The sequence below is a fragment of the Chaetodon trifascialis genome, chromosome 5, assembly GCF_039877785.1.
Source record: "Chaetodon trifascialis isolate fChaTrf1 chromosome 5, fChaTrf1.hap1, whole genome shotgun sequence".
Taxonomy (NCBI): Eukaryota; Metazoa; Chordata; class Actinopteri; order Chaetodontiformes; family Chaetodontidae; genus Chaetodon; species Chaetodon trifascialis.
This window is the reverse complement of record NC_092060.1, coordinates 27099230-27114461: the sequence shown is the minus strand read 5'-3', so window position 1 is coordinate 27114461 and position 15232 is coordinate 27099230. Positions and strand designations below refer to the sequence as shown.

Genomic DNA, 15232 nt, shown 5'->3' with positions numbered 1-15232 from the left:
CATAAAAGCATTGTGAGCCACACGAGAGTTTCCCGAAACAGCCGGGCTGAAAGATGGACACCAGGCCTGCTCCTTTCAAACCATAGACGCCACTTTCTCCCATCTCTTCCTCCCTCCATGCCTCCCACTCTGCCCATCAAACAGCTGAGGCCCCCAGGAGCCTCCTCCGCCACACCAAGAGTCGACAATGACTTCATTGACACCCGAGCGTCCCATTAATCTTCATTTGTCCCATCATATCCTGCCATTGGTATGGAAATACGCCCATCTCCGGTGTGAACTGACAGTCAGCGTCAGTGGTGGCAAAGGGGCGTTGAAGGCGGGTAGGGTGCTAAACCCGCGGGGGGGGGGGACTATCTGTCCATTTGGTAGCTTCCTTTACAAATGTATTTCATAGGTTCCTCATTCAAATGACTTGAACTTTGCTAAACACACACACACTCGCCCCGTGGGGGGTGCGGGGAGGAGGAGGTAATCTGATTTCTCAGCTGCCCGGGCGGGAGACCACTTCCTGAGAGGGAGGCCAGCTTGTGGAAGGACGCCTGGGGTTTCCCATCTGTCCACCCGGGGGCTCGACCCCCTACCTACTGTTATAAGAGTTTCTTTCTCTCTCTCTTCTTCTCTTCATGCATCTTTTTCCCTCACACACACACACACAAACACACAAACACACACACACACACACACACACACACACACACACACACACACACACACACACACACACACACACACACACACACACACACACACAGGCTGTTCCTTAGCTGCCACAATGCTAATGGAGTTTGAAATGAGATGGCAACCAGTTGCAGAGGCGGAGGAAGTTGCTGTCATTCCTCCACCACAGCGATGGATCAATTCTCCACAAGTGGGCTAGAAATGGGGTGGGGGTGGAGGGTCTGGGGAGGGGGTTACCCTACATTTGTGTGTGGAGGATTTCTCCGAGGAGTATCTCGAAGTGTTGATGGATTTGCAATGAGGAGTTCACAGTTTATTACTTAAGCTTCTGAAAGTTTCCTCAAAAACTTTAACAGAAATCATCCCAAAAACTTTGAGTCTTACCAAAGTTACACAGACAACTCCAATTTCCCAAATGTTAGGATTGTTATCTTGTAATGAGGGATAATCAAGGCTTCCTGACAGATATCAAAGCATACTTAAAGTAAGCTAAGCACAGAAAAATGGAGGAAAGACAGACAGGAGGTAAAGAAGCCCTGCGACATTCTCCTTTCCTGTATCCTCTCTGACAAGGCCCAGACTCCGTCTTTGATCAGCACTCAGGAAATTTCATTAGGACGGAGATGGGTGGATAAGAGACCAAAGAAAGCTTTTGTCGATGGGAAGAGGAAGGGTAGAGGGATGAAAGGGTAGACAAATAGAAAATGGGGGGTGGGGGGTGGGGGGGGCTGAGGAATAAAAAGACTGATAATAGCATCTTCATTTTCTCAAATTGTCGTGGAGGGAAAAAGAAAGGAAGATGGATGTATTACTGCCACCTGTAGCTTTAAATTCACTGCACCTGAAGGGAAACTGTGTCCCTGTGCTGCAGTTACTCTCTGGCTTGAGGCTAATGACTGCTGCAGCCTGTAGCTACGACATGTGAAATGTTCTTTAAATGAATGAATGAATGTGACGCACTGAATAACAGGTGCAGCCTTCTAACTTTTACACCTCGCTTTCACAAGTTAGCCGATGACTGACAGCTGGGATAGGCTCCAGCCCCCCCGCAACCCCGAAAGGGATAGGCGGTATAGAAAATGGATGGATGGATGGAATAAACAAGACTGAGTGTAATGCCATGTTGGCAGCTCTGCGAACGTTTGAGCTGCATGCTAACATCAGCAGGCTAGCATGTTCACAGTGAAAATGCTAATGCTAAAAATACCTTCTTAGTTCACCATGTTCACCTTAGTTTAGTCACCTTAGAAGTAGGTATTTACTCATTAACCAAACGACTGCGCAAACTGATATTTTGACTGAAGGAAACCTGTTTCAGTCTGGACCAAAGACCATCCCTAGAGCCACTAGCATGGCTAAAGAAGATGGAAAGGAGATGCAATGTTAGATAGCAGGCTTGTCGGTGTCAGAGTTTAGCAAATGCAGGTGTTTTGCAAATTGTGAACGAGCTGCAAAATGAAAGCGGCTATCAAAAGAATCAACTTCAGTTTAGAGGATGTGAAGGCAGCAGCAGCTACCAACAAACTTATTCCCATCAAGCATAATCGACTCACTGGCACTCTCTGTCGTTCTTTACCTTTGATGGAGTTCTGGATAAAATCCAAACTAATCTATTGACTCCACTGCACCTCAAATGAAAACAACCATATCTGTAGACCCATAAACATTCAGTGTTTTCACTTCCTTTTCCTTTGCAGTCATCACCATTTGATCTCTTGGAGGAGGACAGAAAGTTATTTGGTGCCATTTAGCCAAACAAACTAAATGACATGAGCTTAAGCTCTTGGTAGACTAAACCACTCCAAACATGTTTAAAACAAATGGACCCGAAACCAAACAAGCTGTAGTGCTCTCGCATCTAATCCAGCTGCACCAAAACAACCACTGACAGCATCAGAAAGGGGAACCGAGGAAGACAGACCTGAGCGAGCAACCTTTAACCTTATCCATCATGTACAACAGAGGCAGGGAGGGAAAGGAGGAGACAAGAGAGACAAACACACAACATCCCCTCAACCTCATCAATCACACACCAAAGAGGAGGAAGGGGAGATAAAGACAGCCAGCGTCTCTTTACCTTATCGATCATGTCGGGCCGGTTGGTGGCGGCCAGCACAGTGACGTCTCGGAGCTGCTCGATGCCGTCCATCTCTGTCAGGAGCTGAGCCAGGACCCGGTCGCCTACGCCACCGGAGCCCGAGGAGCTGGACGGGTGAACGAGAACATAAGACAGATGAGGGGACAGGATCGAAACAAGGATGAGACTGACATGTGGACGGACGATTGAATGAAAGGATGGACGATGGAGAGGGAAAGGGACGCAAATTCAGAGCCAGAGACCCAGAAAAAAGGGAATTATCCACAGTGTGAAGTGACGAATTATAAATAGATGATGAATGGACGGACAGGTGGGGGGAAAGACACCGTGGACCAAAAAGAAATGAAGGGAAGACAGGTGGAAAGACGAACTATGGACAGCAAGGAGACAAGTGGAACAATGGAAGGAAAGAGAGAGAATGGAAATGAATGTGTGAGGGATGATTGAGTGCATGGATGATACAAATATGCAGCAGCATGAAAGTTAGTGCTCTCAGGAGTCCAATATGACACACGGCTCAAGCTTCTCTCATTGATCACCGATATTTGCCGGATTACGTACTGAAGCGAGTCATCCAGTTCTTGAATACCTGTAGGGAACTCTTGAATAGTTTCACTGACACTCTGATAGCAGGTCCTTTCATTAGAGCAATTCTTCTTCATTTGAAAAAAGAAGAGGCTTTGGCAGCAGGAGTGAGCTTTCCTGCCAATGACGTCCTACTGAACTGCAACTCAAAACAAGGCACCAGAAAGCACGTCATCCCTCTCAAATAAAGCAGCCTTCCTTTAGACAAAGTTAACAAATATGTCACCTTGTTTGGACTTGCAAATGCTCTGCCGAAGTTCATCCCACCCAGGTTTCCATACTCCAAGATCAGCATGAGATACTGAGCGTGCAATATTAGTCAGAATTCTTAAGATTTGCATGAAATCAAACCTGATTTTTGACAACTGGCACATAATGAGACAACCCTTCTGAGCACTGCAGGACTGACGGTGTGCTGTTTATCCAGTAGACACACTGTGCATGCGTGTGCTGGTAGTAGTAGCATGATAAACATGAAAAGACTAACTGCATGACAGCTGCTAGCAATGCTAACAAGGTAGCAACACCTGTAATTCACTATCCATGTTGAATTGACTGCTGGTAGTGAAGGCTAATAGATATATACAGGGTAAAACTTTTGCAGAAAAGGGTCATGTGATAGGGTGCGACGTGACTGACAAGCCCCGCTCAGGAAGCCAAACACCGGTGTCTGCATAATCTTTCCCAAAATTGTCCGTCTCCACCCGTGCAGACTGCAATGCAAACCTGGAGGTTTCACACTAAAACATCCCCTGAACTCTCAGATTTAGGGAATCTGAAATCCCTGTCACTGTCATCGTCGTTACTGGGATTCAAACTGTGTCCCCACGGACTCAATGTGATAGAGAAGACTCAAATTACTGAGTGTGGCCCCTTTCATGGTTCATTTTTTCTAAAGAGGCCAAATAATTTCAAACAGCTGGGCACTGAGGATTTCAGCTAATGTTACTCAAGCAGGGGTAAACGGCGCATTTGATTGGGACTATTTTCAGATGCGGATTAATCCACATTTGATGCACTAGTGAGTATTTGGGCCATGCATGTGGGATTAACTCAACATAAACTACTGTGTGTGCTCATACAATGAAGGAACATGTCAGCCAGTGTCTCACTGATGTGTTTTTAATAGTTTTTGGACAACAGTGGAGCTCTGTGGCACAGAGGAGGAAGATCTATCAGGCCTTGGCTGCATGAGTAACACCGTAAGACGGATTTGTTGACAGTGAGACAAATATAATATAGAATATCAGCAGCTTCATCCTTTAAGAAACTCATCAATGTGTTAGTCACTGCAGAACAAGGTGGTTATTTTCCATAGCGCAGTGCAGACAGCCACTCTTCACACACACACACACACACACACACACACACACACACACACACACACACACACACACACACACACACACACACACACACACACACACACACACACACACAGTCTCTGTTGACAGGGCCAGCGGAAGTGCCAGACGTCATTAGCAGAGACAAGGCTGCAGAGGAACACAAAGGAGCTCTGTCACTGAGATATGTAGGGAGAGAAAGAGCGAGAGGGAGGGAGGGAGGGAGGGAGGGAGGGAGAGGGAGACAGAGAGAGAAAGTTTGGGTGAGGGGAGATAGAGGGGAGAAAAGGAAGGAGGCGAGAGGTTTAGGGAAAGGAGGAGAGAGTGGTGAAGTGGAGTACGAGAAATGGAATATGAGTGAAAAATGTTGCAGAGAGGACGTTCGGTGGTGAGGGAAAGTGGTGTAACAGAGGCAGAGACAAAAGGAGAGACGATGTCAGCACTGTGGAGGACAGGGGAGAAAGAAAACGAGGGTTCTGTCACTTCATTTCTGTTCCAGTCGGTGACTTTTTTGTCTTTGTCTCATCTGTCGATCTCTGCCTCTATCAAACATTCGCTGTCTGTGTTTGTCTACCCTGGTTTGCCTCTCTTCCTGTCTTCTCTCTGTCTTCTTCATTTCATTCCACCGGTTTGGACTCGTGGCAGGTAGGCTGACAGATTTACAGGTGCTTCTCATCTCCTGCCTCGAGAGGAAAAAAAAAACCACACACACATTCACGGCACTGCAGAGGCTGTCTGGTTGTGTCAACAGTTTTGAATTCTTGCCGGTGTGCGTGAGCCACTTCATTGATTAAACATGGCAGGAAGTGAAGACCAATAAATAACCTTTATAGATCAGCGCTAAGTGCATTTTTAAAATGGCCTCCAGGCGCGGGTCCAGCCCCGCGTCCATCGCAGCCAGCTGACAGACTCTCACGCTGTAACTGCATTACTGGTGAAAGCCGGCTGCAGCTGGGTGGAGAATCCAAGTGCACTCGCGAAATTGAACATCAAGATAAGGGGGGGGGGGCCCGACCATACTGAAAAAACAGAGAGAGCCTGTCAGTGGTAAAAACTTGATTGATGAAGACGAGTTGCCAGGAGTCGTATCCTGAGTGCTGGAAGTGAGTCAAGACTGCGCCAAACTAAAGGTACAAAAAGTTCCAGGTTCCTTCAGAAAAACATATTCTATGAAAAAAAGGACGCAAACGGATTTATGAAGAGTTCCTGAGCTCATGTGTTAATCTCCTTCATCCAATCATGTGTTCACAAAGTGGTGAACCTCGCTCCATCCTCGGCTGAGCCTTTCCAGGACGCCCCTTTCATACCCAATCATGATACACTGTTACCAGCGAGCCTGTTTACCCGTGGAACGTTCCAAACAGGTGTTTCTGGAGCGTTCCACATCTTTCCCAGTCTTTATTTGCTCCTGTCCCAACGTGTTTCCAACGTGTTGCTGCATCAAATTCAGAATAAGCACATATTTACAAAAGATCAATGAAGCTGATGAGAGAAAGCATCAAATGTCGTGATGAGATTTCAGCTGCACTGAGGAAATGTTGGAACACTCTAGAAAATGTTTCTGTTGCGGTCATCTGCATTTCACGATCAGAGGCCCTTTAACGTCTCAGACGCTGTGCAGTGTTTGATGCATGTGACTGTGGGCCTGCACAGAAAGGTTTAAGAGTCGGCCTGTTGGCCTCTCTGTGCTCCTTCCTCCAACATTTAGTTTCATCGACTGGTTTACCAGGAAGCATGCTGCATATTTGGCCTTCCCCATCTGCCGTGGACGGGCACAATGAAGTGTTTGTGCGCCTCCGGTCTGTGTCCTCTGTCCGCCCCCCGTCCTCTTTCCTTTAAGCCACAGATGTTCCCAGTGCCATCACACTAAAGCGCCTCCGGACAAGACTATGTTCTGTGCTCGCCGGTAGCGAAAAGCCGCAAAAGTCTGAGAGGACGCCGCGGGAAGTGAGTGGCTGGCTTTGACAGAGCAGTCATGCAGACTTTTTGGGATGTTTGCTCCATCCATTCATAAGTGAGCCTTTGTGAGCCAAGCTGGGACACGGGTGAGGGACGGCAAATTAAAGCAGACCGCGGCGATGACTGCGCATTTGTCATCGCTGGACAATGAATGACCACAGTGCTGGAAATAGTAAACAGCGGACAGTAGCAGCGGTCAACAGCGAACAATAACCCGAGGAGCTCATGATGCGGGCAGGAACTTTCATTTCTCTTTGCAGCCTTCTCCTAATGCCAGCCCTCTTTCTACGGCGCTAAGAAAAGCAACACACTGTACCTTCCTCTCTCACTGGCGAGAGCGTCGATCTCATCAAAGAAGACGATGGCGGGAGCGACGGCCCTCGCCTTCCGAAACACCTGCAGGTGTTGGCAACAATAGGAGAGGAAAACAGGACAAATCTTTAGCAGGCCCAATGAATCACTCTGAGCACAAACATACACAGGAAATACAGCGTTCAATAATGCCATAAATTTCATCTCAGGTCATCTGTTTATTGTAACAACCACTAAAAATATTTGCAGAGGCACAACACTTTAGTTTGGATGGAGGGCGGCCCTGAAAGAATGTCGGCTTGCGTAACTTTGCTGTCAACATAAGGAAAACGGTTTGTTGATACAAAGCGTTGTAAACCTTTGACTGTAATGATCAGGTATGGGAAGCTAATGAACGTACCTCTCTCACGGCTCTTTCAGACTCTCCAACATACTTGCTCAGTAATTCAGGACCCTGAAAAAGTTTAAACAGAATGTAAGCGGTCTAGAATTTGACATGCTGACAACTAGAGATGATGAGGTGTTGCATCTCAACTGCTGAAACAACAGCGCATCGAGCTGCGTGCGTGCTTCCTGAGGGCGCTCGCGGCTAATCGCCGTCGCGTTTTGCGAGGCGTCACCTGGGCGCGCTGCGTTCGTGGACGCTTTTAAGCTGAGAGGCAGCATTGTGAAAGAGCAGAGGCAGCTGCTGTTCTGCGGCGTCTTCTGGAGATTAAAAAGAGGAACGCTGTGAAACAGCGATAACGCGGCGGGAGAACGTCATGAAGGACAGCAGGGTGTGTGTGGTGTAATTGCACATCTCAATGCTGACTGTACTGTACACTGTGTACTGGATTACGTTTGTCTAACATCTGCGGTTCAGCTGGCAAATACAGAGATTTCCTGCTGTGTGAACACTGCAGTACCATGTTTGCTACCACTACCTTCCCCAGCACTGATAGTACAATAGTACTGCAAGAGCTGCTGTGACTGCTGTTATTAGCACTGCTGCTGCTCATCAAGTAAACACATTTGAACTACTAGTGCTTCTACTACTACTAATACTACTACTACTAACTGACCCGTCCCTCTAGCTCTCCTTCAGTCCTTTCATGCCTCCTCTCTCCCTCGCTCACATGCAGATAAACATCCACTCAGCCCTCACAAGAACTTCCTCCCCTGCAATCCACCCTTTCAACACCTCCGGGCTGACGGAGGAGACGACACTTAACTCCCAGCCCTTTTGTCTCTTGCAGTAAGTGTGGAGGTTGACTCATTAATCCCAGGTTCCCTCTCTGTGGCAGAGCCAAAGGCTGGACACGGTGAGCTTTGAAACCATTGACAGCGCAGAGATACGAGCTGTTTGTGTGTGTGTGTGTGTGTGTGTGTGTGTGTGTGTGTGTGTGTGTGTGTGTGTGTGTGTGTGTGTGTGTGTGTGTGTGTGTGTGTGTGTGTATGTGTGTGTGTGTGTGTGTGCACGTCTGCGGATGTGAGTGTGTCTGAGTGGCTGCAGTGGGAGGAAACTGAAATTGACAAGATGATAATAGGGCTTTTTCACACAGAGGAAACAGGCAGAGCCTTAAAGTATCCACATTTAAATCTGGATAACGTATCTATGTCAAAGCAACTGCTGCACTGGAAAAACCTGATACTGTTATTGCAGATGCTGGAAAGCGGCTTCGTGCAGGAGGGACAGGATGTTTTTTACCCGTTTCATGAAGCAGATACTCTTCCGGATAATTTGAGAAGAGCTGCACAAGATTGTAGTTTTTTTTTTTTTTTTTAAATCACCTTTGTATCAGACACAAAGCAGAATTCAATAACAATGTGTGAAAGCGAAAATATTCCAGGTCCACCTCTGAGTCCTCTCTGCAGTCTGCAAACATGCAAATATTAATGCATTTCTTTTGAAATCCGCCATGCAGGACTAATAAAGCGACACTGAAGTGACATGCATTGACTTCACAATAAAACCATTTTGTGGAAAATGACAATGACAGTCTGTTTTCCTCTGAGGGTGGCCATATAAAAAGGTGAGAAGCTGCTCTGGATCAGACTGCAGGTGTAACTGGAGGCTGAAGAAAAACTTTCACCTTTGCGATTTTGTCCCTGCGTTACATTATCCTGCAAAATAAAGCTAAACAAACAAAAACAAGCTTGCGAATCACACCCGCACTTGCGATCCCGTCGAAGCCTTGCGTCTCGCATGGCAACCGCTTCGCAAAATATTCACTGATCAGAAACCCAACAAGCTGATCAATCAATCTCTGTCGAGCAGGCCTGGACGGGTGGCAGAGAGGACGGGGTGATGAATGAGAGGGGACAAACGCGGGGTCAGAGGTCAGGCGGGGAAGCTTTCTGCAGAGGAAGCTGAGCAGTGAGACCAGAAGCGTCTCCACGGCCGCTTTGACACGTTCACACACTGAGCGAGTAACACGTGGATGATTTCATTTTCTGTGTGTTAAACTCTTAAGCACCACTGATTCACCGCTCAGCCACTCATTACATAACCGGGGAAGTGATTTGAAATTGTGGCGGACATCTCAAAGTTTCCAGAGATACCACATGTGTCAGACTGAATTGTGGGGAAACATGCAGAAGATTTCCTTTTAATAGAAAGGTCCAGCTACAAAAACACGAAGCCTTGGGTTTGAACGTTCAACCCTCAGTGAAGAAGTGTAGATGATAATCTCAGTCAGGGTGGAATATGATGATTTTTTCCAAATTTAAAGCTACTCGAGGGGGAATAAAAGGGCAAAACTGTACGTTAGGGGTTCAACCTCTCTGCTGTTAAGTAACACAGAATGATAGAAGGTACATTTGATCTTCTTCTGCTCGTCATATGGACAGATGAGAAGTGTTTTTACACACATCACCTTCATCTCATCAACTCTCCCTCTGGTATGAGCTGAAAACTCTGCGACCCATGTGGGATGACACTGAACCAACAAATCACACTTCCTCTGAGTGAGTATTTGGATTAACTCTCTTATTGTTTCTTATTGAGTCATGATGCAGCGTTTTGGCACTAAGTTGCACACCTGTGATACATTATTTGTTCATATTCATGAATGAAAACTAGGAAATTCAACACCCTTTTGTCCAGCACCTCCTTCAGTTTGATCTCATCATTCACTGCACACCAGAAAAAAAAATCCTCTAATCCACACAAAGAAAAGGAATACATCACTTTAATACCCACTTTAACAGCCAGGAAGTTGAGGCCGCTTTCGTTAGCCAGGGCCTTGGCTATCATGGTCTTGGAGCAGCCTGGGGGCCCATAGAGCAGGACTCCTTTCGGTGGTTGGATCCCCATGCGGGTGAAGGCCTCCGGGTGCCTCAGAGGCCACTCCACAGCCTGCTTCAGTTTCAGCTTCACCTCCTCCATCCCGCCGACATCTGACCAGCGGACCTGGAAGGTAAAATCAGGGAACTTAGAACGCATGTCACAATACAAGAGAGGAAACAATACACACAGCAGATCAGTAATAACAAACCCTGGCATTTAATTTAACTTAAATTTAACCAAAATCCATTTTTAAGGGAAATTTAAGACCAGTTGAGCACACAGCTTTTGTGCTAAGAAAGAAAACAGCATTTCCTAAAGTGATTTATCATGATTTATGAGGATATGAGGAATCATTTTGACCATGATGCACATATGACCACTGGTTAAAAACCTTTAGAAATAATAATAAAGGATAAAAATGAAGAAGAGGGAGAAGAAGACTGCATAGTAGCAGTAGTAGTGGAAGAAGTAAAAGAGGAGGTAGAAGCAGTACAAAGTCAGAGGAGATGTTTTGGATGAGTCCCACCTGTCTGGAATCTGATCAAAATGCTGAATTAACTCACATCCGGTTCAATGACACAATAACGTGCAATCAAACCGAATGCATCACATGAATTAAAGTGGAGGACTAATAAGTGATGAACAGCGCTCTAATATGTTGCTGTAACTCGGCTGTAATCTGTGGCAGATCAAGCACAAACACATCACCAACAATAGATGCAACGGACCAAAGACACTCTGATTGCACGCTGACGTCGCTGACGTCTCATGTGACTTCGCCGCCGGGCGAATCGCAGCGAACCGCAAGTTCTTCCAGACGGACGCCGGGGTCGGGAGAGGGAGAGGCGGGAGTGAAATGTAAAAGCATATTTGGAAGGAGACGGAGGGACGGAGGGTGAGGGTTGAAGCCGGGAGACTCGGGACAGAGTGAACAACAACAGAGGGAGTCAGCCAGCAGCTGTCTGTCTGACAGATGGAGGGGGGGGGGGGGTGGAGGGAGGGAGGGAGGGTCCGGCAGCCAACAGCCGGAGGAGATAAAGTAGATAAGAAGAGAAGCCCTCATCCAAAACCCTCTCAGACCTCTCTCTCATCCTTCCTGTCCCTTCATTAACCATCCGTTATTCCCTCCCCTTCTTCATCTCCTCCATCTTTCTCTCCCTCCTTCTCGCTCCTCTATCTCTTTTTTCATCTATATTCAGGCCCTCTCGTTCTGTTTCTTATCTCCTCTGATCCTTTTCTTTCTCCTCACACTTTGCTCTGTCTGTACAGGCAGAAACCAGGTTAGTGGGAGAAATGCAACGTGTGTGTGAATACATGCAGTGCATCAGTAATCAGATTACTTCTCTGTCCTTGGACTTTTTTCAAACACATGAAGGTCAGTTTTCTCATCATCTCTCTAAAGTCTGAGAAAATCAAGCAGGACAGCCAGCAGTGCTAACAATGCTAACAATGAGGTGTATGCTATCCAGGAGAAAGCTCAGAGGTTAATCAACTAGTCGATCACCAAAAACTATTGCAAATAATTTGAACGTTGGCTAACTGTAACAAAGCAAATGCAAAAATGTCAAACAAGTTTTTATTTTCCAGAACAATCCAGAATGAATATTTGCTTCTTTTCTCTATTTTATGAGACTGTAAACTGAATATTTTTCGTTTTGGATTGTAAAAAGATATCTGTTGAAGTCGTCTTGGGCTCTGGGTACGGTTAATAATTTTCAGGGATTTTATTAATCAATAATTAAAACTGATGTGCAGAAAAGCAGCAGTCAGTGTTACAGTAAATGCAGCGCTCGTCCACCTTCCTCTGCTCTGTTTCTTATCTGTCTTATCTCTCCTGCACTCTTTCTTCCTTCTCTCACTTGACCCTCACTATCACGCCATCTCCTTTAAATCCAGCTGCTTACCACTCTCCCTCCTTCTCACTTCTTCCTCTCTCTCTCTCCCTCCCTCGTGCTCAATCTCCCCCTCACCCTCCTCCTGCTCTCCATCCAGAGGTAACACATCCCAGGCCACCGGCGCCGTCTCCGGGGAACGAAGCACCTAATGGAAACCTGGCGTCTGGCCACATACTGTAAATACCGAACAATTTATGGACAGCGCCGAGCGAGAGAGGGGAAAGGACGGATGGAGGGTACGGGAGGGAGAGGGAGAGCGTTACAGAGATGAGGAGATAGGCCGGAAGCAGGCGAGCCAACCAGAACGCTCATTTGAAGGCCCAGAGAGGAATGAAATGAAATGAAATAAAAAGTGCAGAGAGATAAAGGCAACAGTGAAACAGGCTCATAGAAAGAGAAACGGAGGAAAAAGGTGAGCAGGAGAAAACAGACAGATGAAGGATGAAGAAGAAGAAGAAGGTTTGTGGCTGTCCCTAAAGGACAAAGCAGTGAATGGACAGCGATCTGCAAGAGACTGAAGAAGTCTGTGTGATACTGCAGAAAGCTCCAGAACGACAGTGAGCTGAGATTGTTTTGCTACGTGCAGAAAAAACTCACCACTGAATGCAAATCTACGCGGCTGATGCGTTCAAGGACACTCTTTCCCAAGCTATTTAACGTTGTTCTGCATATTGTACGCTGTGTTAAGCCTAGAAAACAAATCTTGAGCAAACGTGGACAAAGCGATGAGGATGTGTGTGCTGTGGCTTCTCTGTTTTACTGCTCAGCGAGGAACACTGAGGTCTCAGAATCTGGAGTTTACACACATGCAGCAACAAGCCTCTACTTGCATCTGTATTACTTTAACATATAGTGTGAATTTAGTGAAATAAAGTGAATATTATGCACCTTTTCATAGAGAAGACTTAGAAATGGGGCCTTGTACAAAAGCTGTCACGTGTCACTGATATCACGTGTTTATGAGGTAAGTAGACAGAGTGGTGAACGATTTCTTATAGCCGAACTCTTGCGAGCAAACACCACTCATCGGGTATAGAACATAAATTCAAACACATGCGGGGAATGACCTGCAATCCGAAGCTGCTGTCTGAACCGGATTTAGTGGTTTTGGGGCTTTAAAGGCCTCAGACCTGCCAATCATCCGAACACAAATCACTCGCCTCTTTGCAACAAGGAAGCAGATGTGCAACACAACACTGTAAAGTCTCATCTTCCCCCTTTCTGGTGCATTTTTTTGGTTAAGCCTCTGCAGACTTAATGGAGTCATTGTAAGAAATAACAATATAAAGTAACATTAATTGCAAGGTGCTTTTTGTCATGAACGAAGCATCTGTGGAATTAGAAGGCAATGTTTTGACTCACACCTTGCTGTGCTGCGTCCCCCCCCCCTTCTTCCCTCCCTTCCTTTTTGTACAAGACCCAGTTATTATTTTTTACTGTTGTTTTCTGAACTTTACAAGGGGCCTCTCAGGCTCTGGCCCTTTGATGGGGTTGAGAGGAGGGTGCGGGGAACTTCTCAGACAAAAAAACTCAAGGGAGACAAGGAGTAAGTTTAAAAGGAGGAATAAGTGGGCTAGTTATACAGCTGCCAAATGAAAATATTAAAGCCAGACTGCACAGTGCGAGATGATTATTTAAAAAAAAAAAAAAAAAGCAATGCTGGGTAAACAAGAAAGATGTCAAAAAGAGGAAGAGTGTCTTGTCTCAAAACAAACAAAGGATTAAGAATGAACTTTCAATTTATTTACATATAAATATAACATAAATCGAGAGGCATAATTTGTAAAAAGTCTCCAGATACGAGATCTGAGAAGGTTTCCGAGGAACTCGAGGCGTGTGTTCATCCGGCACCACTGGAAGTTTCTTATATAAAATGGATTAGAAACAAATGTTTGCACTCATGTGGATATAATCAAGTCCGGGGCTCTGCGGCTGGCCTTTCAGCTGAGCTGCGCTAGGGGGATAGAAAGAAAAAAAAAATCCAAACCCAAACTCACTCCTCTCTCCTGCTTCCAGGAACCGGCCGCAAGGACCGAGCGTCTCTGGGTGAGCTCAGTGCGGAGCGCTGCGGAGGGGAGAGGGGAGGCGGGTGGGGGTGGAGGGATGGAAAGGACGTTTCTTCTTCTTCTTCTCCTTCTCCTTCTCCTTCTCCTCTCTTTCTCTTTTTTTCTTTTTTGGCTGCTGGCAGGAACCGTCAGCGACCCGATCTGCTTTCAATTACCGGTGGAGGATGATGTTAGCCCTCTTCCTGTCCGTTATGTCTTGCACATGCATACTCCAAAACATCCTGGAGTCTCACCACTGTCCTCTCATCCCTCCTCCCCCTCCCTCTCCCTCCATCCACTGAGAGCAAAGTGATTCATCTTCATTGCAGTGGAGAGTAAAATGGCCACGGGGTCCTTTCCACTCTTCCTCAGCCTGACCCCATCTTTTAAGTGCTGGTGATTCAGTGGTCAGCGGTCCGAAGAGTAGTTCAGGGATTTTCTGTGCATTAGAGGTAAAAGGGAGGCATGGCTGCTGTTGATGGGCTTTTAGTTTTACTCGTGGCAATAAGCAGTGGCGCTGTTTGGGTTATAAATTTGTTCTGTGCTTTAAATCGACTTCATCGCAGGGCCATTGCAAGGTTGAACGTCTCTGAGACACGACTAATGTTGATGTCAAGCAAAGGATCCAATACAGACGGCGTCATTAAGGATGATGCCATAAACTATGAAGGGAGGGTCTCTGCATTCATGGGTGTCTTAATGATTATTGTTTTCTGGTATTTCCTGCCCCCCCCATGACATGGCATCTCAAGCTGGGATGGAGATGATCATCAAGCCCCCCCCCGCTTTCCTTATAAAGACATTTCTGTCAGTGCCATGTGGTCCAGAAAGCTGCCGCAAAGGCTCTGACCAGGTCCTTGAAAAGGTCTTACGTAACACAGATCTCGAGTCCTTTACGCTTGCCCTTCGCATTGTAGTTCACTCCAGGCTCAAACTTTGCAGTTGTGGATCCTAAAAATTTAACTTAAGATCTGTGTGCACCTAAAAAGCAGGTCAAGCTCGGCTTGTTTACGCTTGCTTTTGTTAAATCTATCCACATTTTTCGC

General features: G+C 46.4%; 1 protein-coding gene across 1 annotated transcript in view; it reads right to left on the bottom strand.

Annotated features, from left to right (window-relative positions):
- The window catches only part of afg2a (AFG2 AAA ATPase homolog A), a 101525-nt gene that overhangs the window by 66772 nt on the left and 19521 nt on the right, over positions 1–15232 (bottom strand). The window contains exons 12-15 of the mRNA XM_070962538.1: positions 10160–10369; positions 7379–7432; positions 6983–7062; positions 2759–2885 (exon numbers count right to left, since the gene is read on the bottom strand). Coding sequence (XP_070818639.1) covers positions 2759–2885; positions 6983–7062; positions 7379–7432; positions 10160–10369 — 471 coding nt within the window. The remainder of the gene's footprint in view (positions 1–2758; positions 2886–6982; positions 7063–7378; positions 7433–10159; positions 10370–15232) is intronic.